General features: G+C 49.9%; 2 protein-coding genes across 3 annotated transcripts in view; one reads left to right on the top strand and one right to left on the bottom strand.

Moving 5' to 3' along the window:
• Positions 1-25,059, bottom strand: part of NKX6-3 (NK6 homeobox 3) — a 322,554-nt gene that overhangs the window by 105,665 nt on the left and 191,830 nt on the right. The window lies entirely within an intron of this gene.
• On the top strand, positions 504-24,776 carry LOC137463380 (disintegrin and metalloproteinase domain-containing protein 9-like). 2 transcript variants are annotated; one of them, XM_068174541.1, is made up of 22 exons: positions 504-644; positions 8,969-9,066; positions 9,574-9,638; positions 10,736-10,814; positions 12,263-12,339; positions 13,070-13,259; positions 13,993-14,058; positions 14,489-14,560; positions 15,130-15,299; positions 15,646-15,727; positions 16,489-16,622; positions 16,831-17,002; positions 17,120-17,212; positions 17,439-17,634; positions 18,136-18,241; positions 18,672-18,855; positions 19,489-19,569; positions 20,054-20,159; positions 21,133-21,271; positions 21,749-21,851; positions 22,409-22,536; positions 23,256-24,776. In XM_068174541.1, exons 6-22 carry the CDS (start codon positions 13,113-13,115, stop codon positions 23,365-23,367), a joined length of 2,091 nt encoding a protein of 696 aa, XP_068030642.1. In that variant the 5' UTR covers positions 504-644; positions 8,969-9,066; positions 9,574-9,638; positions 10,736-10,814; positions 12,263-12,339; positions 13,070-13,112; the 3' UTR covers positions 23,368-24,776. The 2 variants fall into 2 exon arrangements, with proteins under 2 accessions (XP_068030642.1, XP_068030641.1); XM_068174540.1 differs by lacking the exon at positions 504-644 and adding an exon at positions 1,810-1,999.

Genomic DNA, 25,059 nt, shown 5'->3' with positions numbered 1-25,059 from the left:
GCCGCACCGGCTCAAACGGGGCCCGGCCGGGGCCCAGCCGGCTCAAACGGGGCCGCACCGGCTCAAACGGGGCCCGGCCGGGGCCGCACCGGCTCAAACGGGGCCCAGCCGGCTCAAACGGGGCCCGGCCGGGGCCCAGCCGGCTCAAACGGGGCCCAGCCGGCTCAAACAGGGCCCGGCCGGGGCCGCACCGGCTCAAACGGGGCCCGGCCGGGGCCCAGCGCGCTCACCCGAAGAGCGGACCCCCTTAGCACCGGAGAAGGGCTCTCTGGGGTCTGTGTTGCCGGTAACGGGCAGCGCGGCCCGCAGCAGCGACTGATTCCGTCTGAGCTGGCCGTTGTGCTGCGCGGCTCCCACCAGTGCCAGCCCGGCCTGTTGGAATGGGAGGCAGCTTAGGTGCATTTGTGCTTTTGCCATTACTTGCTCCCAATGTGATGGGTTTGTCAGATGTTTGCTCCTGATTTTTTTGGAGGATGATGCAGAGCTCCGAAGTTGCCCTGGCAGGTTGTCCACGGGCGATTGGTGGAGCAGGGCAGTATGCCCGGCGCTTGTAGTGGAGGGCAAAGCCTGTGATGCCTTCTCATTCAGGGGAGTTTCTTGTGCTCACCTGTACCTGTGGTATTGCCCAGCCAGGCGCTGACATGGTGTGTTCTCATGTGCTTCCAACATATTATAAGGTTCTTTCCCTAGAGGGTTGGTGGGGCACTGACCAGGCTGCCGAGAGAAGGGCCACAGCCCCGAGGCTGCCAGAGCTCCAGGAGGGTTCGGACACCGTCCCCAAGGATGCACCGCGTGGGATTGTTGGAGTGTCTGTGCAGGGCCGGGAGTCGGACTTGATGATCGCTGCGGGCCCTCTCCAGCTCAGGATATTCTACGGCTCTGTGCTTCCAGTGTGCATTGCAGTTTTCGGCAGGGAAGGCCAGCCGAGCCGTGGTGGCCGCAGTCTGCGCTGACACCAGCTGCCTTTGCGGGCGTTTCCTTCGGCACCCCAGCGCTTTTGGTACATGCGAGTTTTTAGTCCAAAAAAGCTCTGGAAAGGCTGAGGCTCTTCCCGCCCCTGTCCGGACCGTGCCGGGCCGTGCCGATGCCCAGTCCCGGGGCCGTGCCGGGCTGTGCGGGGCGGTACCGCTGCCCAGGTCCGTGCTGTGTGCCGGGCCGTGCCGGGCCGTGCCGGGGCCGTGCCGGGCTGTGCGGGGCCGTGCCGCTGCCCAGGTCCGTGCTGTGTGCCGGGGCCGTGCCGTGCTGTGCGGGGCCGTGCCGCTGCCCAGGTCCGTGCTGGGTGCCGGGGCCGTGCCGATGCCCAGGTCCGTGCTGTGTGCCGGGCCGTGCTGATGCCCAGGTCCGTGCTGGGTGCCGTGCCGGGCTGTGCGGGGCCGTGCCGCTGCCCAGGTCCGTGCTGTGTGCCGGGGCCGTGCCGTGCTGTGCGGGGCCGTGCCGCTGCCCAGGTCCGTGCTGGGTGCCGGGCCGTGCCGCTGCCCAGGTCCGTGCTGGGTGCCGGGCCGTGCTGATGCCCAGGTCCGTGCTGGGTGCCGTGCCGGGCTGTGCGGGGCCGTGCCGCTGCCCAGGTCCGTGCTGGGTGCCGGGCCGTGCCGGGCTGTGCGGGGCCGTGCCGCTGCCCAGGTCCGTGCTGGGTGCCGGGCCGTGCCGGGCTGTGCGGGGCCGTGCCGCTGCCCAGGTCCGTGCTGGGTGCCGGGCCGTGCCGGGCTGTGCGGGGCCGTGCCGCTGCCCAGGTCCGTGCTGGGTGCCGGGCCGTGCCGGCCGTGCGGGCCCGGGGCGGGCGGTCGGGCGCACGGCTCCGCCCCGGGGCGGCGCAGCGCAGGCCCCGGCCCGGCTCCATAAGGCCGCGGGGCCGCCGGCCGGACCCAGCGCCCCACGGGAGGGGCGATGTGGGCAGGGGATGTCATGGCCCGGGCCTGGAGCTGCCTCTGTCGCCTCCTCCTCTTCCTCCTCTTCCTCATCTTCCTCCTGCCGCCGCCGGCCGCGCCCGGGCCGCCCGCGGGTGAGTGCGCGGGGCTGGGCCGTGCCGTGCCGTGCCGTGCCGGGCCTGCCGCCCGCACCCCGCTCGGCCCCCCGTTCCCTTTCCCGGACTGCGCCGTTCCCCCTTCCCCGTCACCTCCGGACGGTCGCGCCCCCCCTTGTCACCCTCCCCGGGGCAGCCGCTTCCCCTCCCCTGCCCTCGGAGGGGCGCGTTGGGGCAGAGCCCCCCAACAGCCTGGCCGGAGCGGGGGTCCTGCCCGCTGGCCCCGTGTGCCCCGCGGCGGTCCCCGGGGGCGGCCGGTGCCAGCAGGAGGGTCTGGGGGTGGCAGCGCCACCTGTGCCCTGCCCAGCATCGCCAGTGCCTGCGTGCTCCGGCTCAGGGATGCTGCGGAGGGCCCGGCGGGACAGCGGGGCTCCGATGTCGGGACCCTGGGACTCCAGAGGGGGAGCTGATCCCGGCAGTGGCCTCGGGTCACACCTGCCGGAGAGCGCCGGCTCTTTGCTCCTCCATCCTCCCGTGTCAGGTCCGGCCGTGCGCTCCCGGGAGCTCCGCCCGGCTCTTGCGGAGCAGGAGGCAAAGCACCCCGGCACAGCCCCCAGAGACGCAGGGCTGCCGGTGTGGGGCAGAGCCGCGCAGGCTGCTGTCCCCAGGGAGGTAGGGCAGGACTCAGTGCCATCGTTCTGCGTGGCTCTTAAGGACTTGCTCCCGTGCTGTCCTTAGGGACTGTTTATGAATTGAGATGGTTCTGTTTATGGGCTCTTGTGGTGCTGATTCAAGGCTGTACATAGCAGGCAGAAATGTCTCCTCTGTCATTGTTTCCCTCTCCTGAAGGGACACGTGCACTGTGTAAAACTTTTGTGTTTGTTATTAATGCATGTTTTTATAGTCAGGTCTTCCCAGCTGAGAAATATACAACTTGATACAGGTGCTTCGTGCTGAGGACTGTGCTTATGTGGTGTGTGCCTCTCCCTGAGGGAGTCCGTGCTGGAATCTCTTCCTCTCCCTTGCTGCGTGGTTGCTGGAGGGTGTGTGAGCTGTGTGAGGTGAATGTCAGCTTTGAGAGGTGGTGCAGCACGTTGGGAGCTGCCTGACTGGAGGCTGAGGAGTGATGTCTGGAATTATGCCTCTCTGAGATGTCAGGTGTTTTTGCTTCCAGTGGGGTGCTTGGTGTTTTGAGGAATAAGATTTTAGTTCCTGCCTGTAGGAAAGAAACACCAGTGCCAGTTGCTGATGGTGGATGGTAGTATTCCTTCTTGCCTTTGTAACTCTCTGTCCCAGCTATTAATGCCAAACCTTCCATGAAATATAATGAACCTCCCTTGCCTGAGTATGAGCATGAAGGAGAGTCCAGAAACCTCCAACTCTTGGGTTATAATGTAAGTGCTTTTGACACACGTGGGGATGTAAGGCAGAAGTGGAGTCTTACCAGAAACTATTATCTGAAAATTCCTGAATGACCATAATCACATAGTGGTGTGTAGCCTTAAGGGATTTGTGTGTGTGGCTTTCCCTCTCCTGTTTGTGTCCATAGAAGCCTTCAAGATTTGACTATATGAATTCAAAAAAATGCACAGGCAGAGACTGCTTTGTGCTACTCCATCTCTTTCTTGGTACTTGGTGTCATACACACACCAGGATGTTCCAGCCAGGCTTGACCACAATTCTTGAAGTGTCTAAATGCTTGGGTTTAAATTTCTGGGGAGATAGGGTGTTTGGTTAAGATAATTCTTTTGTTCAGATCACAGAAAGCACAGCACTGCCTCACCCATATTGCAATAAATCTGGGACAATCATTCAAAGAGTGGGTTTGTGGTGATTTCCTTCATGTGAAAAGGAAAGAGAGGAAAGACATTTCAGTGTAACTAACATTGCCTCTTGTAATGCCTTGCTTTTGGAAAGAGGAAGTTAGGACCATGACTTTAGTGTTTCTGTACGTCTTGATCATTATTATTTCACAAACTAAAAATCAAAAAAGAGGTAAGAATGTGAATTTCACAGTTCCCTTTGGTGGCCAGATGTAAAGCCAGGGATGTCTCCAAAGAGAAGCTTCCCACAGAGGCAGCTGAGAAAGCAGAGCTGATGTTCACAGCTGGTAAGATGGGGAGGAAGTGAGTGGGCTTGATGTGCTCAGCCCCTGCCCATGGGCACGATGTCATGGCTGGAAGGGAGTGACTCAGGGCCAGTGACCCCCAGGAGGGTTCATCTTGATGCAGATAGCATAGCTTTACCCTGCTTCTCCTTGTGAGAAGGTTCTGAGGTGCAGAGGATGTTGTGACAGCACCAGTGGACACGTGTGATAGTCCTTTTTGTAGAACAAGGGGAGCTGTTGTCTTGCAGACAAATTAGCCTTTAGGAAGGGCAGAAGGAATGGGGAGAGTCTAGACAGGAAACACTTACAGCATAGGTCTGGATTTCAGCAAGGGGTGTAAGAATTTTCTAGGAAATATTTCTGTGGAAGAGCTCCGTAACCTGATCAACATCCAACATCCCCAGTGAAATACCAAAAGAAACTTCATGAACGTCTCTGGCCAGGTTTAATGTTGTACAAATATTCCAGGTGAGCAATACATCCAGAGGAATTTGCTTCTCTTGCCATGATAATTGGTCATCTCTTCCTGCCTCCTAAAAGGCACCAGCACAGCAGGAGACCCAGCAGATCTGAAGACTGGGACCAGGGGAGGGAGAGATGGAAAGAAAAGTCCCAAGGAGGGGTGCCTGTAGAAGAGCAGCTGGCCAGATGTTCCCAGGTGTTTTGAAGATGAAGCACCACTCTTTAGTGTTTGAGGTATGGGAGGAGCAGGAACTGCTGGCTCCACAGGAAACATTCCTGCCTTTAGAAGACTTGTTATCTCTGCATTTTGTATAAACCTCTAAGCATTTTTAAGTGGACTTGGATAATATTTTCATAGTGAAAGTGAAGGAAGTTTTTGCTTGCAGTAGTCCAAAGAGTAAATCCTACTTCAGCTGTCACCTTAGTGCAAAAGTCAAGTGCACCAAAAAAATGCTTTTCCTGGTGTGTCATTGCCTGGAGAAATCCACCAGCAGTGGTTCTGTTGTTTTGGAGGACATATGTAAGTAAGCCAGGTCATGGAAGTTTCTCCTCAGACACTGCTTGGCAAACTCCTGTATGATTCTGAAAATAGGATATGGAGAATGCAGATTGAGTGGCAGCTGGTACCTCCCAGTCAGAGGGGATTCAGGCTCCATAAAGACTGGGATAGCAACCCCAGTGATTTGAGCACCAGAGAAGTATCTGTCAGGAATAAGTGGCTTTGAAAGAATGGTGCAAAGTGTTCTGCTGAGGTGGAAATAATTTCTGTACAAGTATGAGAGGGTGAAAAATGGGGAGCAGGAGCACATTGGCAGGAAAGGAAATGAGTGTCAGAGTAGATTAAATGACAAGTGAATCAGACATGTGCTGTCTGTTTTGAGTTTAACCTCTGGAGATCCATAAACACACACAGCACCTGTGCCTTGGTATGTGTGAGGCCTCACTGGGCTGGTGTGTCCTGTTGTGGGGCTGTTTTGGATAGGTGTATCTGACTGGAGAGTGGAGCCAGAGCAGCCTGATAGGAACAGGCAGAGGTATAAGGAAATACTGAATATTGATGCTCCTTAGTCGCAGGAAAGGAGAGGCAAGTATGACAGCACCCTGGAAATGTAAAGATGTGGAGCTAGAGAGAAGGGGGTGAATGGTTGCCCTCCTCAGGGGCTCAGAGGTGCAGCTTGAAGCACAAGGAGCTGATTGTTGGGGATTGGGATGCTCGGTGGAGATGCTCCATGTGGAACTGGTCCTGCCCGGCCCTGGGGGGCTGCATGGCTGTGTAATGCTTTTGGCACTTCTGGTGAGCAATCCCCTGCCAAAGTGTGGAACAACTCGTGCTGCTGACCTCAGCTATTAATTGCAATCAATTGATGATAACCACAGTTAATGAGTTTTGGTATTAGCAGCTGACCTGCTCACATGCTGATGAGCATTTTTTTATGAAATTAGCTTGTTTTGTGTGTAACAGTCTGAACTTTCCTCTTGTTAATTTTTTTTTCTTCCATTGAAAAGTGTCTCTTTGACCTTCCGTTTCTAGGCTTGGGAAGGAGTCACAGCTCAGGAAGGATGATAATTGAGGGGAAGTGTGAGTGTGGGGGTGGATGTAGCTGTGTGCTGTGATTCTGTAACTGACCCAATGACCCATGGGCATGCCAAGGTCTAGCAAGACAGGGGATGCAGTCTCACCTTTGCTGAATGCAGATCTTACCTGTCAGGCACCCCCAGAACACCTGAACACCCCCAGAGCTTCCCTCAGTGTCTGGAGAGTCGTTATGGCTGTGATGTGTTCCAGTGGTTTTCAAGCTCCCACATGCCGTGGAGCATGCATGGAATTCCTATGGTGGATTTGGGGTGGGGAAGATGAATCACATCTTCCTGGTTGTCTCCAATGCTTGGTAATTAATGGCAGCCTTTAATGAGATAAGATGAGATAAATATGGTCATGGATGCAGTTGTGTTCTGTTCGGAAGCAAACTCTCAGCCCGGAAATGGGTCATCAGCATGCCATGTCCTCAGCAGTGACGTGCTACAGCTCCAGCAGCTGGCAGAAAGCACCTGACCATTAGAACTCCTGTAACTTCCTGAAAAATGTATTCCAAACTCTACCTGGCCTTTGTAGAAGGAAAATGTGGGAGCAGGGTTTGGCTTTCTCCTCAGCTGCACTTGTCCCTTGGGTTGGATTTTTGTTGAACTGCTCTGTGCCCTCTTTGAGGGTTGCTGGTGATGTGTGAAATGCTGCACAGGGCACTTGGCATGGAAACAGGTTATTTGGGAAGTGAGGGGCAGTGCCAGGGACATACCTGCTGGAGACTCCCACCCCCATCACCTCCCAAACTGGCGGTGTTGAAGGATGGGAAGGAGGGCAGAAGGTGGGGAGAGAACTGTCAGAGCATTCAGAGACTTGAAAACTGGCCACTTTTAGTGCTGTTGCTCTAAGAGGATCCTCTTTCCCAGAAATCCCTCCCAATTCTGCTTCATATGATGATTCACTTACTTGTTTTCTGCATCCAAGCTGCTCTTGGGCAAACGTGTGGTATTCCAAGCAGTGCCGAGGCTGGCTGTGTCCTGCTGTTTGTGTGACCTGTGCCTCGAGAGCCTGGCCCGAGCGTCCCTCCCCAGGGCTGCGGGCAGGAAGGGCAGTGGGGAGGGAATGAGCGCAGAGCAGTGTCCTGCAGGAGCTCGGGGCTGCTGCGAGTGTGTGGTTGGACATGACAACAGACAGAAGTGATTGCTGCAGTGTGTGCTTTTGGTGGTTCATTCCAGGGAAGGAAGCAGCCCTTCCCTCCCTTGTTTTCGGGCCAGGGAGGTACTGACACTGTGTTCTGTAGCCAGTGAATGTCAGGGGCTGTTTTCAGGAATTTTATCTCTGTTTTTTTAATGCCTTTTGTCTACAAACAGCACAGTAATGAAAGTTCTGCCGCAGTCTGTGCCGTGCGTGAATTCCTGAGAAGCAGCGGGGCTGTGCCTGTGCTCGGGTGACAGAAATGCTGTGTGGCAGACCTGGACAGTGCAGTGCCCTGAGGCCTCCTGCCATGGCCACGTGTGCTGTGACAGGAGGGAAGCTGGGAGTGATCTGATGGCTTGTTCTTCGGGGATAGTGGTGGGAAGAGAGTGGAAGGGACTTGCTTTTCCCTTGGGATGCCTTTTTGAGTGCTCACCCAAAGTGATGATGATGTGTGTCAGCTTGCCAGGGATGGGAGGAGGAGGGGAAGGCATCTGAAGGAGCCTGAATGTCACTGCAGCCTGGTGCTTTCTGGGGAACCCCTGGCATTTAAAGCCTGCCCATTTTCCAAAGGATGGAGCAGGACTCTCATGGAGGCTTTGAGCTCACAGTGCTGTCCTGCAACTTAGAGAAGCCAAAGGCCCTTTGGAGATGGAGTGTGAGTTTTAGTGTGCTCAGAGGGGCTGGTTTTAACTGGATGCAGCATCTCAGTCCCACTTGAGAGATTTTGGAGGGTCTTGGACACCAAACACTCGCTCACCTGCCCCAGATGTGGTGATTATTTCTGGAGACAGTGAGGATAATTGTTCCCTTCCCCCTGCCTTTGTTGGGAAGCTCAGACTCTTCTGATGAGCTCATCGATTCCCCTGCCATGAGCCAGGAAAACTATTTCTCTGGATACTTGCCTGTGATTTGGCTTGGCCAACCTCCTGCTTCCTGGGTGAGCAGCTGTGAGCCAGGCACCAGCAGATGCCACCACTGATGGGAAAAGTAATTTGCATGCACAATTTATTGTTGTTTACATAGTTAATATAAAACAGCTTGCAAAAACTGATAAAGGCAACTTGGCCTGTGGACTTGTTTGGTTCAGGGGATCTGTCTGATGTTGCATATGCAAATAATATATAAAGGGATCTGTGACAGCTTCTTTGTTGCAGGGATTTGTCTCACCTCAGTTGTTTTGATGAGGCCCTTGAGAGCTCTCTAAAAGCATAAAGAGTATTAGAACCAGCCTCAGGTCAGGAGTTTGGCTGTGCTGTGCAGGGCCAGGGTGTGAGGCTGAGTTGTGCCACGGGGAAGAGCAGGAGCTGCTGGAGCTCCTTGAGAGAGGCTGCACGGGGCAGTTCTGCAGCTTTGTAGCACAGGACACTTGGTTTGACACTGGGTGTCCTTGCTGTGCTGCCCTGCCTTAAGTGCTGATTCTGCTGGTGAAGAGTGGTGGTGCATGAGATGGGTACTGGTAAGACAGTATTTGGAATGTGAAGATTTCAGTTTGAAACTTTCTGGAAAAACTGGTGTCTCCTCTGCTGTTTGTGCGTTGTTCTCTGCTGTTTGTGTGTTGTTTTCTCTGGGCCCTTGCAAGGCAATCCAAGGGTGCCTTGCTCTGAGCTTTGCTCTGTGCTCTTCTGTGTGTGGACTTTTCCTGTAGTAGTGTTTTCTTCCTTGTGCTTCATCCTCTTGATTGCTTTGTTCCTTTAGTCAGTGTTTCTGTTCTGCTTTCCAGGTTTCCAGGAGATTTCCCTGCTCACTTCCTACGAAGTTGTAACTCCACAGAGATTGGGAAGAGAACGACGAGAGGCTTCCAACAGCTCCTCCATACAGGTACTGGGCAGTCTGAGACACATCTTCAGTTTAGTGTCTACTTCCAAATAAAGTCTGCCCAAAAGTGACCTGAAATGCCCTTGGGATGCTGCTGGATTCACCTGGCAGCAGGGAAATGTCTGTCCTTGCAGAGGGCATCACCTCTGGCACTGCTGGCAGCTGAGGGACAGGAGTACCTCCCTCCTCCAGAGGTCATGAGCTGCTGCAGTGGATTTTTGATCTGGGTGTAAAACTTGCATCATGTTCAGTAAAAAACCTGTCTTGTCCTTTTCTGGCTCTGACTTGGAACTTTTCTGTGGAAGTTTTAGAAGGACAGAACAAGAAAACCACAGTTATATTTTGAAACCATTTCTTTCATGGGATTTTTCCCCAGTCACACAGGAAGGGATGCTAGGTTCTTGGGGCAGGGACAATTATAAAATAAATTTCAGGTTCATACACCTTTGTTGGTTTCAAAGACTATTTTATTCATTAACCTTAGTAAAATGCACCTTTCTTTATACTCAGGACAAGTTGTCATATGGTATTGAGATTGAGGGAAAAGAATACACCATTCATCTAGAAAAGAACAAGTAAGTGATTAACTTCTTTAAATTATTAAATTACTCAAACTGTTGTGTCCAGATGACAAGCTGGCAAAGAAAAGAACAAGTAAGTGATTAACTTCTTTAAATTATTAAATTACTCAAACTGTTGTGTCCAGATGACAAGCTGGCAGATACCACACGAGTTTTGAATCCTGGGGTTCTGTGTGGGAAGTGTAGGTGCATCCCAGTTCTGCAGAATGGGAAGAGGTTGAGTCCTAGTGTCCTGGCCATCAGCTGGAGATGTTTTTTGATTCCTGCAGCCCTGGGGAACCCCCTTCAGAGCAGGAAGCTGCAGATTACTCTGAGGAGACCAAGGGAATCTACAACTCTTTCTATTCACAACTAAAAATAAACGAGCTGAACTGTATTTCAAGTAAATATTTTCACTTTTGTCTGGATCTTGTTTATTGTTTTAGTTTTGTGTTTTTTCCTGTCTCAGTAGAACCAGGAGGCTAATAAATGAGGAAACTGGCTCTCTCTCCAAGGTCTGAACACTGAGACCTCACAGCTGATACAGACTCTGTCTGGCTGGAGTTTAAGAGCCACACATGGTCACTTACCAGGCCACTGCTGGCCAAACTGCCCTTGGGACAGAGACACAGCTGTGCGAGCCCTTGGGAACTCCAGCTGCCACTTGGCAAGGCCCTGACCCTCAGAAACGTGGGAAGTTAGCTGCACCACATCAATGGAATTACCAGGATGGTGCAGCAGTCTTAGTCGTGGGAGACTTTCCAGTGCACTTCCTCCTCAGTCTGGGGAGGAGAAGGCATATGCAGCAGGCTGAGGGCTAGATTTTTTTTTTCTCTGCTTGGAAACAGGCTTTTAGCACAATTTAGTGGGTTTTGCTGCTTGTTCTACTCTCTGAGGTGAGGTGGTTGGTTTGATTTCATTAGCAGTTCTACCATTCTGCTCTCTTGAATTTTGCTGTGAAAATATACTATTTCTTTGATAATTTTAGAGGGTTTTCCTTTTTAATTTTTCCTTGTTTAATTGCAATTTACCTATTCTGATTAGGGCTGTATTCCAATGTCACAGTCATTCCATGAAATTCCTCTTGTATTCCTTGTCCCCTTTCATTGCAGAGAACTGCTGCCCAAAGATTTCACAGTTTATACCTATGACAAGGAGGGAAAGTTGCAATTGGAATACCCGGATGTCCAGGTAGGACTTCCATAACCTCCCTGAGGGTGATTGGAGCAGAGCATCAGTGGGATGAGGGATTCGGGATCACAAAAGGATAATTGTATTTTCTGCTGGGCTCCCTTCAGTACCCAGTGCCCTCTTCCTGGAGACAGTCTTTAATTTTTGGATGAGGCTCTAACCTGTGAAAGACCTGTATTTTTTGATGTGGAGGTGGCCGCTGTCTCATTAGAAGCTGCTCCTCTCTACAAGGCAGTGCTGCTCTCAGCTCTTGGTGTCACCATTGGGGTGCTGCTGTCCTTGTCCCACAGCCCAGTGCAGGGCTGGTGTCACTTCTGGCCTCTGCCTGCCTTTCTCCAAGGCCTGGAACTCACACTGGATGCTCTGGGGGCTGAACAGGCAGCTTTGCTTTTGCACACAGTGAGCTTCCAGACTGGTCCCTGAGCCACTGTGGGCCACTGGCCCATCCATTTGGCAGGGCTGGCTGTTCGGAGCCAGCAACTGCTCAGGGTGGGCTGGTCTGTTAGTCCTGAGCTGCTGGAAAGGATGGACCAAGTCTGAAGGACCTTTGAGAGGGATGTGATCTATGTGGTGTTGGAGTTACTCCACAGAAAGCACGTTTGCAGCCCTCACTCTGTACAAGCAGGCTGCCTGACGTGTTGCCTTTGGAAATGTAGAATTGAAAGCAGGTTGTGTGATACAGAATGCAAGAGAGCTTTCCTAATGGCTTCACTCTTAGGGATCAGTGTTGTTCCTTTGAAAGGGAAGTATTAGTCATACGTGATTCATAGGATCTTGTTCTTGAAAGTAGAGCACCTGAGTCAAATGACTATTTGCTTCCTAGTTAAAAGGGATTGGTTAGAGGAAAAGTGCTTTTTCAGCAGTAGGTCACAGAAGTCACGCTGGTCCTGAACAATTAGCACAAGCCCTCTGTGCTTTCTGCATTCCTTGCTGAGCAACGGGGGACGGAATCTGTTTTATGGACCCCTATATCAATGTCTAAAGACGCTCTTGCCAGAGAAAATGGAGTGTGTTTGCCCCATGTCTAGTTTCCAGAATTGGGATGTCCAGAGTACCCAGTGGGAGTACCCCATGTGTCAGGGCTGCACTGTGCAGCCAGAGAGCTCTGGCAGCACAGCTCTGACTGGGGTGCACAGCAGGTGCTGTCCCTCCTCCTGCTACAGAGCGGTGACAGACAAGCCAGAACTTTCTGCCAAAAGCCTGAAGAGTAATTTGGCCCAAATCGGGAGGGAGGGGCTGGCCTCGAAATATTTGAGGCAGGGTGGAGGACAGAACAGGAGAGGGATAGCCTAGGTCATGGTCAAGAAATCCAGCTGCGGTGAATTTAACTGAATATGTTTTGTGTTCTTGAGTTGTAATCACTGCTGGTCAGTGGCAGATCAGAGGTTGCCCTGGGTGTGCAGGCACGCCTGAAACACGTGTGTAATGCACCTTGTTTTCCTGTCCAGGATCACTGCCATTATCAGGGATTCGTGGAGGGGACCCTGGATTCCCTGGTGGCTGTCAGCACTTGCTCGGGGCTCAGGTAGCACAACTCCTCCTTTGTGTCCCTGCTGTCACATTGTGGCTGCTGAACCCAAAACCCAGTTCTGCTGGTTTTGGCTGTGCCTCAGCCAGCCAGTGAGTCACTGGCTGCACTGAGCTGCCTTGGTGCTGCTGTCCTGTGGCATCTTTTATTCAAGGAGTTCACAGATATTTGAAGTACCATCACATAAGTTATTACTTCAGTTTGTTACCAGAATGCAGTAAGTTGGTTTCGACGCGTATTTGGCTTATTTTTTAACTTGCACAGATAGTCATGACAGCTGTACCTATTGCAGAAGTGGAATGTTGAACATTAGTCTCCAAATTTCACAAAATTTGCCCTAAACCTTATGCACCTAAGTCTGATGGAATTGTTTTCTACTTTGGGCTAATTGCCATATATTGTGTGCCATTGATTTTTTGCAGGGTCATGTCAGGCACCTGAGTGGCAATAGTGTATGTGAACTCAATAATTTCTATTTAAGACCTGTGATGTAATTCCTGGGGCATTGCAGGGCCTTACAGAGGTATTTAATGTCCTGCATTTGTAAGGCCCTGCTCAGTGAAAGGCTACTGCCAGGCCTGGAGTGAAGTGTGCTGGTTCACAAGAGCTGAGGTGTAGGCAGGCTTTGGTTATCCAGGAATAACTGTTCCTTTGTTAAGCTGTAAAAATTCTGGGTTACTGTCCTCTGTGCTCAGTGCCACATGTCTTACACACTGCCTTATTTTAGGGGTTTGGTGACAATAGGGAATGTCACCTATGGGATTGAGCCCATGGATCCCTCTTCGGGCTCTAAACACATTTTATATCGACTGGATAATGTGAAGAAAGAGCCCACAACGTGTGGAGTAACTGCTGAAGGCCAGGAAAGGGAACATGCAGAGGGAAATCTCCATCCCAGTATGACCCAGCTGCTGCGGGTAAGTCCTCCCCAGTCCCACATAAGGGGTTTTGTGAGTTCATTTTAGAGTGTGGAAGCAGCTTATCAGATTTCCTGGGACTTAGCACATACCTAAAGGTTTATGATTTGGGGGGTTTGCACTACAGGACAACTCAGTTTCTTCCCCAAAGCAGCCACAGTCTCCTCCTGCTTCTGCACATGGCAGTGAGGGTGGGGCAGCTGATGAGAATATTACTAGGCTTTTTTGGGAGACTTGTAAGGGCCAGAACATGACCCTCATGGAGAGGCTTGTTAACAAAGTACTGCATCAGGAGTCAGGGGAATACTGTCATGTTTATTCCATCCTCCTCACCATCACAGTAGAGTTTGGTGTGAAGTCCCCCTTGTCCTTCAAGGACTGTCTGTACAGGAACAAGATGGAAATGAAAAATATTGTGTTTCACATCAAAATCATTGGTATCTGCTTGTAGAATCTCTCTGCCTCTAAAGTGTGTGGTGACTTTCCAAGGCAACCTGTGCAGAGGTCCCTTGCTTTTAAAACAAGGGAAGTCTTTGTGCAGCTGAGTTTTAGTGTAAAACACAGAGACTCTCATTGCATTGGATTACACCGCTTGGGTTTGGCACCATGTGCTTTGGGTGTGTCTCAAACCACCGGTGGTATCAAGTGAAATATGACAACGTCACGAGGGTTTTTTTGTTTACGCTTGAATTAATAAATCTGAAGTTGTCTAAAACTTTTTTTTTTCCCCCAGAGAAAGAGGGCGGTCCTGCACCAGACAAGATATGTGGAGCTGTTCATAGTTGTGGATAAAGAAAAGGTGGGAATTCTGTGTGGGTTGCCTTTTTTTTTTTTTTTTTTCTTCTCAGGAGAGGGCCTGGAAAGCCCTCAAGTTTCATTACTCCCAAATGGATTGTTGAAAAACACTTGACAATTAACCCAAGTTGTGCAAATATGCTACCCTGAAAGTTGATAAATGTGTGCAATGTAATCCTCCTCAGAAAAGGAGTCAGCCATCAGACAGGGAGAGGTGCTGTTAGCAAGGAATCTCCTAATGTAAGGAAAGCATGTGGTAAAAACTGCCTTTGCTGTTGTCTTTGGAATTCTGAGCTGCTGAGCAGTAGCAGTGAAGATGATGTTGTCCTGGTTAGCATCATCTTGGAGTTTTGGAGCCAGGCAAAAATGTTTTGTTCCTTTTTCTGACTGTTGTCTCTCTTCTCTTCATGAAGCTAAGTTTCTTTGTCTTGCAGTTTGAAGATTTTGGGAAGAGTGAAACAGAAGTAAGAGAACATATGGTGCAGCTGGCAAACTTCCTTGACAGTGTGAGTAGGAGGGATGCTGTGTGCTGCAGTCCTGCTGCCTTTTGGAAATGTCCACCTTGGGGTCTCTTCTGGTACCACTTTGGGGAATGCATCCCCATGGAAGCTTTTCAACCTCTAAATTCATCTGCACTAATCCACCTTGAGAATGAGTTTAGGAAACTCTTCTGACCTGTGCTACATCCACTGAGTGACAGGACAGATTGTTGCAATTATTGCAATTCTTGTGTCTGTAGATTATTGTAATTCTTGTGTGTAAAGGTTAGAGAAAAAAGCATGTCTGTAACTCCACTATTTCACATTATATTTGGCAGAATTGAGACTTTTTAATTTCTGTTTGGTATTGTCTTACAATGTAGCCAGTGTGGCATTTAAGCATTGGTCCTGTAGCTAATGAAGGTCTGAATCACAGGGAAAATGCATTCTGGTGGTTCCAGTTGTGTACTAGCTGTGAAAAAAAAATCAAACCCACACAGAAAAGATGGATGCTTTCAATAAGATCTGTAACACCAGGCCACTTGTTTTTTTTTCTGAAGATATTAATGAATATTTCTCCTCCTTTTTCTCCCCAGATGTACGTTATGTTGAACATCCGCATCGTGCTGGTTGGTCTGGAGATCTGGAAGCACGAGAATATCATCAGCACGGATGGGGGAGCTGGGGATGTGCTGGCCAATTTCGTGCAGTGGCGAGAGAAGAACCTCGTCCTGCGGCGGAGACACGACAGCGCCCAGTTTGTCCTGTGAGTGCCAGCTCCTTCCCTCTGGTCCCAGGAAGTTCCTTCTGTTCCTGCCTGCTCAGCCCAGCTGCAGTGCCTGTGCTCTTCATATGCAGAGGGATGGTGTGGAAGAGGCTGACTTTCTCTGTAAACACTTGTCTTAAATTTACAGAGTAAAGGAGTCTTGAGCAGACAGCAAAAGTTTGACTGGTGCCATTTGTGCTTGCAGTCAGTAGCAGTGCTCCTGTGTCAGCCTGGGAAAGCTGGAGCAGCAGGATTTGTGCCCCACAGGCAGGAGTGGTGTGCTGATAGGGACTCTGTGTGTCTGTACAGATGGATGATGGCCTCTCCTTTCTCTTCATGACTGCAGGAAGAAGGGTTTTGGTGGCACAGCTGGAATGGCCTATGTGGGAACAGTGTGCTCCAAGAGCCATGCAGGAGGCATTAACGTGGTGAGATTTCTTCAGTGATCTCTGAATGTGATTGAGGTCAGAGTTTGCACTCTGAAAGTCTTCCTGGAAGCCCAGAGTCTTTCATAACAAAGCTGAAGTGGCTTAGTGGGGCTCTTATGTTGTCCCCAACAATGTCTGACACTTCCAGGGAATCTGGATCACAACTTCTCTGTAGTCTTCTGCTCAGCTTCTCCTCTGCTCAGTGTGCAGTACTCATGCAAAAGGATTTCTCAGAGAGGATTTCTTGGTGTCGTTTTAAGCATCTCTGTCTCGAAAGTATGTGGGAGCTATAGGTGTTCTCAAATCTGTCCTGTGCTGTCTGACCTGCAGCTGTGACCTCCCTGAGCAGTGCTGGTTCACTGTGTGTTTTATATGGAACTGCAGAGCCTTAATGAACCAAGCTGCTGGTCTCAGATAACTCACAATCCTAGAAATCTGGCTTCTTTGGACCAGTGACAGAAGTGCTGGAATTTGCACATTTCAGGAGAATTGGGCTGGTGTGAAGAGTTCTAGTTTTTGTGTTAATATTGCAGCTGCTCTGGAAAGTGGAGATTGTTGGGTAGTGTCCCAGAGAGGTTTCTCTGAGGGCTCTTACTGCTAAGCAAATTCCATGCACTTGGTTGGAAATCTGGCCCTGTTGGTCTGAGAATCCTGGTAAGGTACAGACAGAATGGCAGAAGGGTCTCCTCGGCACAGAAGTAAACATTGACTTTGTCAGTATAAGCTCTGTGCTGACTGCCTTCTGTGTCACTCCTGTGCAGTTTGGAAGGATCAGCATCCAGATGTTTGCATCCATCATGGCTCACGAGCTCGGCCATAACCTGGGGATGAACCACGATGATGAACGTGTCTGTCAGTGTGGGGCAAGCAGCTGCATTATGAGCTCTGGAGCATCGTAAGTAGCTGACCAAGGGAGGGCAAAGAAGGCTCAAAATGCCCCATCCATGTGCTTTGTTTTTATGGATTACTTTCACCTTCAAATGCCCCTTGCAAAGAGTCCTGTTGTGCTTGTAATGGGGAAAGTAAATGTCCCCCTTGTTCTGCAAACACAGGGAATACTGGCTTGGCTTAGTTTAAAGCTCAGCTCATTTTCTCCATTGCAGGGGATCGAGGAACTTCAGCAGTTGCAGTGCAGAAGACTTTGAGAAGCTGACACTCAACAAAGGTGGGAGCTGCCTGCTCAATGTTCCAAAGCCTGATGAGACCTACAGCGTCCCTTACTGCGGGAACAAGCTGGTGGATGCTGAGGAGGAGTGTGACTGTGGCTCACCAAAGGTTTGTAGCTGTGTGTTTTCCCAGTGGTGCCAGGGCAGCCTTGTGCCGCCTGCTCAGAGAGGACTGTTTGTGACAGAGGGGAAGATTTTGTGACATTCGCAGCCCTTGTGTCCTCAGGAATGTGAAAGTGATCCGTGCTGCGAGCCAGGAACTTGCAGGCTCCGATCCGGTGCTGAATGTGCTTATGGGGACTGCTGCAAAAACTGCCAGGTAGGAGACTGTGGTGGTGACAGGAAGCTGAGAAGAGGAGAGCATTGGCTTAGTCAGTGCATCTGTGAGCGGGCGTTGTGCTGTGTGCCCGCGGCCCCACGAGGACACGCAGATCACAATTCAGATCGGTCCCTTGTTCGGGGCGTACCGTAGGTCAGGTGCAGCGCCGGTCTCTGCTGTGAGGTTCCTGTTTTCTGATGCAGTTTTCCCTCCCCTCTCTCCTCAGCTCCTTCCTGGGGGCACGGAGTGTCGGGCCAGCACCAACGAGTGTGACCTCCCGGAGTACTGCAATGGCAGCTCCCAGTTCTGCCAGCCAGACTTCACGGTGCAGAACGGGCACCCCTGCCACAACCAGGAGGCCTACTGCTACAACGGCGTGTGCCAGTACTACGATGCCCAGTGCCAGGACATCTTTGGCTCCAGTAAGGAAGGGCACAGTGTTGCATTCTTTCTAAGAGATGTAACTAAAGAATACACTAAGTTTATTTAAAATATATTTATTTGCTTGTCACTAACAGAGACCAGCTGGCTTTGGCAGAGTATTTGAAGCAGTGGTAGTAATGGCTTAGCATCATGGTCATGCATTCTTCCTGTGTTACACTTACTTCTGTGCTGGACATAATTTTGTTGCATTTACCATTTCTGGTGCAGTGGGGTTTCTCCTCTATACATCTGTAAAGAAATATCAAATGCTAGAATTGTCTCAGGTTAAATAACTGTTTTTCTCAATTTTTAAACTTGGAACCTTGTAATTCTGACATTGTAACCTCTTTAGTGTTTTAACCAAGTTCCTAAGCTCGCTGCTGCGTGGCAAATACTTGTTGTAGCAGGGTAGTTGCTCGGGGTACAGGAGATCCTGTGTGAGATGTTTCTGTGCCTGGGTAACGTGGCTTCTCTCTCTGGGGGTGGGCTGTTGTTTGCAGAAGCCAAAGCAGCCCCCAACATTTGCTTTGCTGAAGTGAATTCCAAGGGGGACAGATTTGGCAACTGTGGTTTCCATGGCCATGACTACAAGAAATGTTCCAGCTGGTGAGTTGAGCCAGTGCATTGGGAAGTTCTGAAATACATGGCTGAGAATCTGTATTTGGGTGCTGTGGTGTCAGTTTGGGATGTTGTAGGGGGTGCACAGGGGAGGGATGCAGGGCTGTGCTGAGGAGAGCATGTTCCACATCTCCTGTCAAGGACTGTGCTTTCCCTAAGTGTTCACATATGGGAAGTTGAGAAGCAAATCGTCATGTTTTCCTTAATGTAGATATTCCAACAGCTTACAAAAAGAAGGGATAAACTACTCTTGCAGCACTGGAATGAAGCCCAGTTCAGTGTTCTTTGTCAAGTTGCCTCAATTTTGTTTTCAAGTAGCATCTTCCAGTAGAAAGGAAAGATCGCATCAAACACATGGTAGTCTGGATCTCAGAATAAATCCAAGTGTCACTACAGTGTTCCTGTGTTGCTGTTGTAGGAATGCCATGTGTGGGAAGCTGCAGTGTGAAAATGTGAAAGCCATGCCTGTGTTTGGAATCAAGCCTGCCATTATCCAGACTCCCATCAGAGGCACCACATGCTGGGGTGTGGATTTCCAGCTGGGCTCTGATGTCCCGGATCCAGGAATGGTGAACGAAGGCACCAAGTGTGGTAATGGAAAGGTAATTAAAGATTTTAAAATTATATCCTAATGTAATAATTCAGGCTATTCATGGGAATAACATTTTCAGCTGCACTGTTTCATGAATAGTTATGACCATTATTTTTGGATGCCTGTAGTTAATGTGAAACTAAATGAGTCCATTGATTCCCCCCACTGCCCAGTACTGCACTGCATGTGCATCAAACCTTTAATGAGCCTTTCATTTGTAGGTGAAGCGAAAGGAATTGAGTTTGTTGAGAGCCAGAATCTTTGCTCTCTCAGTGAGCAGAAGAGCCAGGCCCACACAAATGCCTCGAAGACAACTTTCAACTAAAATCCAACTAAACTAAAGAGTGCAGAAGCTTAGCCCTAGCAGAGGAATGTGCATTCCACATGTCCTTACTAGGCACAATTTAATTGCTGTTCCTTTACATTCAGACTGGAGACAAAAGGCTCCAGTGCCAGCTGAGCCCCATGCTGAGAGGCCTTTTGTGGAACAGAGTTTCTGCAGAGTTTGGAATTATCAGTGAGAGTGTGCGAGGCTTTGTGGCAGCAAGCACAGCGTGGCTGTGGGCTAGGAGCAGGGATCTGGGCAGGCAAAGGGGCACTGAAATGCCATCATCCCTCATCTGTGTGCATCTCTATTCCCCAGATCTGCAGGCACTTCCAGTGTGTGAGTGCCTCTGTCCTGAACTATGACTGTGACGTGGAGAAGCAGTGCCATGGGCATGGGGTAAGCAGGGAAGAGAGGCAGCAGGTTTTAAAATGGTGATTAATAACTTTATTTTTCTGTTTTTAGAAAATGTAAAACTCTCATTAAATGCCTTTAGGCAAGAGAACCTGTAGCATTGTCAAAAAATCTTTGACAAAACTCTGCCAGGCAAGAATTCCCAATTCCAGTATTGCGAATGAAATTTGACTCTGCATCTCACAAAGAAAAGAAAAAAAAAAAAAAAAAAAAAAACAAGCAAAAGCTATGGTGTGTAAGCTGTTGGGATAGCTAATCCTTGGAAGCTCTTCCTGAACAGTGCTCTGTGTGCTCAGTCATGTGAAATCTTGGGATGCCTGGCCAAGGACTGTTTGGAATTGGCTAAGGAGTTACTGGGTAAAATTCTCCAGGCTGAGCAGTACGAGGGACAGCACAGGTCATGGCTGCTGCAAGCAGATTTAAATGCACACAAATGGAAGTTACTGAGTATTTGTGTTTTGGAATACAGGTGTGCAACAACAACAGGAACTGCCACTGTGAAGCAGGCTGGGCCCCTCCTTTCTGTGACTCCAAAGGCTACGGGGGCAGTGTGGACAGTGGCCCTCCATACAATGGCAAGTGGCTGTGAGGGCTGGGGCTGGCTGGGGCTGGGTGCTCCAGGGCAGCCCATGTGTTGGGGAACTTTGGTGCATGGCTCTGCACTGGGTTTCACTGGTTTTCTGCTCAAGGTGTTGCACTCCTGTCTCGGGATGCTGGGGGAGGGATCTGGACTGGTTTAGTTCAGGTGATTTCTGCCACCTTGGAACAAAGATCCTCTTTGTATCCAGGCTGGGAAAGGAAGCCCCAGTGAAGGGAAGCATGATTCCTGCACAAGAGAAAGCAAACTGACACAGCTAGGAAGCTTACTTTACTCACTGAGGGTTTGAAGGTGAAATAGGAAGCCAGAGCCAAGCTCTGATTTGGAGAAAACTTATGCTTGTCCATGTGGAGTATATAAAGATGGGATTGGTGTGACTTCTGTGGGCTGCAAAAATGATCTTGAAGACTGTTTTTCATAAGCTGGTGTGGGTTTGGGAAAGCTAGGCGTTCTGATGCAATAACAGGCTAGAGAAGCACACTGGAGCTTGGGCAGATCCCTCAAATCATCAGACAGAAAAAGGGAAAGGCTGTTTTAGTACAGCCTGCAGGGGAGAAATTGCTGCATATAAAAATGTCAGGATTAAGAACCCAAGTTCTTTGTTTCCAGCAAACAGTGGCTGGAGAAGAGGTAGATTTAACATCAGACCAAAAGGCAGAAGTTCTGTTTCCTCTCTCATAAGATCTTTAGTAATGAAACATTACAGTCATGAAAAACAAGGACTGATCTCCTAATTTAATGTGCTACTGCAGCCGAAGGTATCAGCTCTAAAAGATAAACAGAAAAGATCTATTTGGGCATCTGTCTTATTGGATTCCTTTGGGTTTTTCCCATGAAAAATGGAAAGCAGTTACAGAACCATTCCTACCTAATACTCTCTTGCTGTTATGAGTCAGGTGGTGGTGACACCACGTAAGGCTAATTTCTTCTCCATGGTTTTGTGCCCTCAGACAAAGACACCTCGCTGCGCAATGGGCTGCTGGTGTTCTTCTTCCTTGTGCTCCCCCTGCTCGTGGCTGCTGCTCTGGCCTTTGCAAAGAGGGACAGGCTGAAGCGGAGCTGCAGGAGGCTGATGTCCCGCTGCCACTCGTGAGTGCCTCCTCCTTTCTGCCGTCTCCTCTGCCCTGGAATAGTCCATGGCTGTTTGTGTACACCAGCCAATGCCAAAGTGTGGAGGCATATCCCAGTCCCAGGATGTCAGGTGAAGGCTCCTGCATCCAATGGCACATGTAGCTTGCCTCTGGCAATGACAGGAAAGATAAATCCATCCCAAATCAAGAGAGCAGAGAGTTTTCTCTTTACTGTTATGTTTGTTCTTGTGCATTGGTGATAGGGATCTATACTTTGGGTCCCATCTTTTATAGAGGGGCAAAGGGAAGCTGCCAGAGTCTTGAACAGAAAAAGGGTGGTTGTTTATTAGATTTGTGTAAATACTATCTTTCTCACACTTGATTTGTGCTAAGATAGTATAAATCCAGCTCAGGTTCACAGTGCCTGGGTTCACAGCCTGCACAGTCACTTTGTCTGGGTTATGTGCTCACACAGTCCATATCCACTGGATTTCAGGTCACTTCAGTCACCTCCTCCTCGGCCAGACACTGAACCCAGGGACAACCAGCAGAGAGGCTTCTCCCGTGGCATGCCTTATCCTCCAAGAGCTGTACCCATGGTAGGAATCAGCTACTTTCCCTTACTCTATTTGTTACTCAAGTAAAGAGATTAAGGCAGTTGCTCTAACTTTTGCCCTAATAAAAGCTTTAAAGTTACTTCTTAATTTCTGAAAGTTATGTCTGTCCTTGATAAAAGCAGAGAATATTTGTTTCCTAAGGGTTGTGTGGGGGGCTCCTCAGTTTCTCAGTTTAAGCGTTGTCCCAGGCTGTGCTTAGTTTACCTGCTCTGCTGCTCCCTTTTCCTCATGACAGATGCCCAGCCCATGTGAGAATCCCTCTCCTTGTCAGAGCAGTTGTCCTCTGAAAGCCACAGCCAGCCAGAGCATACTCACAGAGCCAACCAAGTGCTGTTGTGATCAGCCTTTCTGTGTCTTTCAAAATCCAACAGTTCCCAGACTGCTGTTGCTTCTTCCTACTGAGTTTCTCAGAGGAAAGAGCACCTCTGACATTGCCAGGCTGGTTTGCAAGTGTTCTTGAGCATCATTTATTTAGTGATGCAAATATTTTGGTACCCTATGTGCAATTGGTCAACATTCTCTTTATATTTTCTTTGTAGGATATGCATCCAAACACCTTTCCTGTCCCAGCTTACCCAGTTAACCAGCACCCTCAGCAGGCTTTCCACCAGCCCTACTACTCCCCGCCGCAGTACCTGGCGCAGCAGCCGCAGAGGGTGCCCAGCAGGTCAGTGCAGTTACTGCAAATGCCCCCTGGCAGTGGCACTGATGGGATTTCTTGTCCCGGCCGTCACTCCTGGGAGCTCTGGGGTGTTCCACCACATGTTGTGTGTGAGTGGGGCTGACTTTTCACTGGGAGAAGTTTCTCCTTCACTTCACCCTGGAAGGCAGCGCATTCATCCTGCGCTGTCACGGCTGTGTGGTGATGAACGAGGCTCAGAGCGCAGATTAGCCCAGCAGGTGGATGAAAGGCCTGTTAAAATAGTCAGTTTAAAAGCAAATTACTCACAAATCTGTCATTGTGCTGATTTGTGAATGTTATGGCCAAGTGCAAAACCATTTCTCTTAACTTTGAGCAGAAAGTTTTCCTGTATTTTTCATCTTACTTTTGAATTGAGGTTGTGAGATGCAGTGTTGTGCTGTGCCACACACAGCAGGAAATGCCAGTGGCTGAGTGGGAGCATCCTAATGTAGCTCATGTTGGTGGGGCTCTTGGGCTGGGGGGTCTTCAGAGAATTTTGGGAGAAAAGGTGAGTTTTAACAGATCCCAGAGGATTTCAGGCCATTGAAGGCACAGTCTGAGCCTGGCATGTCCAGAATGAGTCTTGGTATGGAGGCCAGGGTGGGGCAGTGGTGAGGTGGCCGGGGAGGCCAGCGGTGGCCAGGCATGGTGGGGTGTGAGGGCTGTGGGACTGACCTGACCACTCCTCCTCTGTCCCCTTGCAGGCCCCCGCCCCCGCAGCAGAAGGTTGTACCTCAGGGACCGCCAGCACAGCAGAAATGTTTACCTCAGGGACAGTACTTCCCTTCCCGACCGGCACCTTTGCCTCCCAAATAGCTTTCGGCTTCCTCGGGGCCTTCGTGCAAGCTCACCTGTTGGCTGCGACAGCTGAAATTGCAGTTCCCCTTCTGGCATCCCGTGGGCAGCCTCCCTCTGCAGCCTGGGACAGGGCAAACCAGAGATCCCAACCAGGAATGTAGAACTTTACACTCAATAAATACCTCGACCAAAGCTCCAGGGACTGAAACACCCAGCCCGTCCCTTGCTCTGTCCAAGCTTTGCCGCTGCAGCCAGGCTAGCAGCAGGAGTGCAGCAGCCTGCAGGGAGATAATCCTGAAATCCAGCACGTGGGTTTGGGTTTTCCCATTTCTGCCATGAGCCCTGGTAAGGAAATTGTCCGATTTCTTGTTGTCTCTGACTGTGCAGTGAGGAATTGGAGTAACCTGCTTGCAAAGCAAGGAATTCTGGTCAGTTAATTTACAGTTACTCTGCATGGACTGGAAAGTGTATCCCATGTACACCTTAATGGCATAAATGGAATGAGGTCTCAGAGGACTTTTTCAGGAAGAGAGATAGATTTTAAACATGTTTATGCATGTATATATGTTTATAGATGCATAATAATGCACTTAAATTCTTAACTCCATGCTGACTGACACTAAGCCGTGCTATAGGAGCACTGAGTTTAATGCTTTTTAATTAGAGAGTGGCTGAACGAGACTCCTGTACTAATTCCCACTAATACATGGATGGGCAGTGAAGATAAAGGTACGAGAAGACACGGCCATATTCTGGTTTTAAAAAATGGGGGGTGCTGTTAGGTTTTAATTCGGGTCTAAAGACAGCAGCAGTCCCTGCAGAACACTGGGAAGTGGGAAGTGTCTCTGCCTGGACCACCAGAGCTTCTCTGAGCACTTTAAATGGGAGCCTGGTGATTAATGCACCTGTATTTAACAGCCAGGCTCTTGTAGTGTCAGTCAGGATGCTTCTGGGCTACTGTGTGTCAGACTAGACTGCCCTCTGCTCCTGCACCATGGGCTGGACTGGATTTTGGAACTCCTCCTGAGCAGAGGTGCTCAGCATCCACTGTGCTAGGAGAGGGAGCTGTAGATCCTGATCCCGTGGTGCTGTGGGTAGAAGCTGGATGTCATGGTCACAAATAGAAATCTATTGCACAACTTGCTAAAAGTGAGGTTCTATTGCACAAACTTGCTAAAAGTGAGATAAGTGCTGAAGAGCGTGCTGGGCTGTTTCACTCTGTGCTCGATACAAGGACAGCTCAATCTGTAAAATCCCCCTAATATTGCCAAAAAATAATCTTTTCCTCTGTATATACATACATAAATATATATATAGTGTGCGCAGTAATAAAATACTTGAACTCCTGTGGTTTCCCATAAACTTAGATTAAGATTTATAACACGATTAAAATCTGTAAAATGTCACCTAGAATTTCACCAACTGTACTGGTGGGGGGTCTCCTTTTTGTTCCAAGATAATCAATTACTTCCTAATTGTGTTTCTGTGTCCCGCTCTGCCTGAGCGGGCTGTCTGTCCGTCCGTCTGTCACAATGAGCACTGCAGCTGGATGCAGCCCATCTCCAGCCCTGGTCAGAGGGTGGGGAAAGAGGAGGGGATCCAGGGATTGAAGTCATCCAGAGAGATGTACTTAACTGTGTGTGACACGCTGTGTGTGTGAGCTAAACTATGCTGAAAATGGTGCCTTCACTAGACAAAGAGTTTTTGTAC

This window comes from Anomalospiza imberbis, chromosome 28, assembly GCF_031753505.1.
Source record: "Anomalospiza imberbis isolate Cuckoo-Finch-1a 21T00152 chromosome 28, ASM3175350v1, whole genome shotgun sequence".
Lineage (NCBI taxonomy): Eukaryota > Metazoa > Chordata > Aves > Passeriformes > Viduidae > Anomalospiza > Anomalospiza imberbis.
This window is presented reverse-complemented; position numbering and strand designations above follow the sequence as displayed.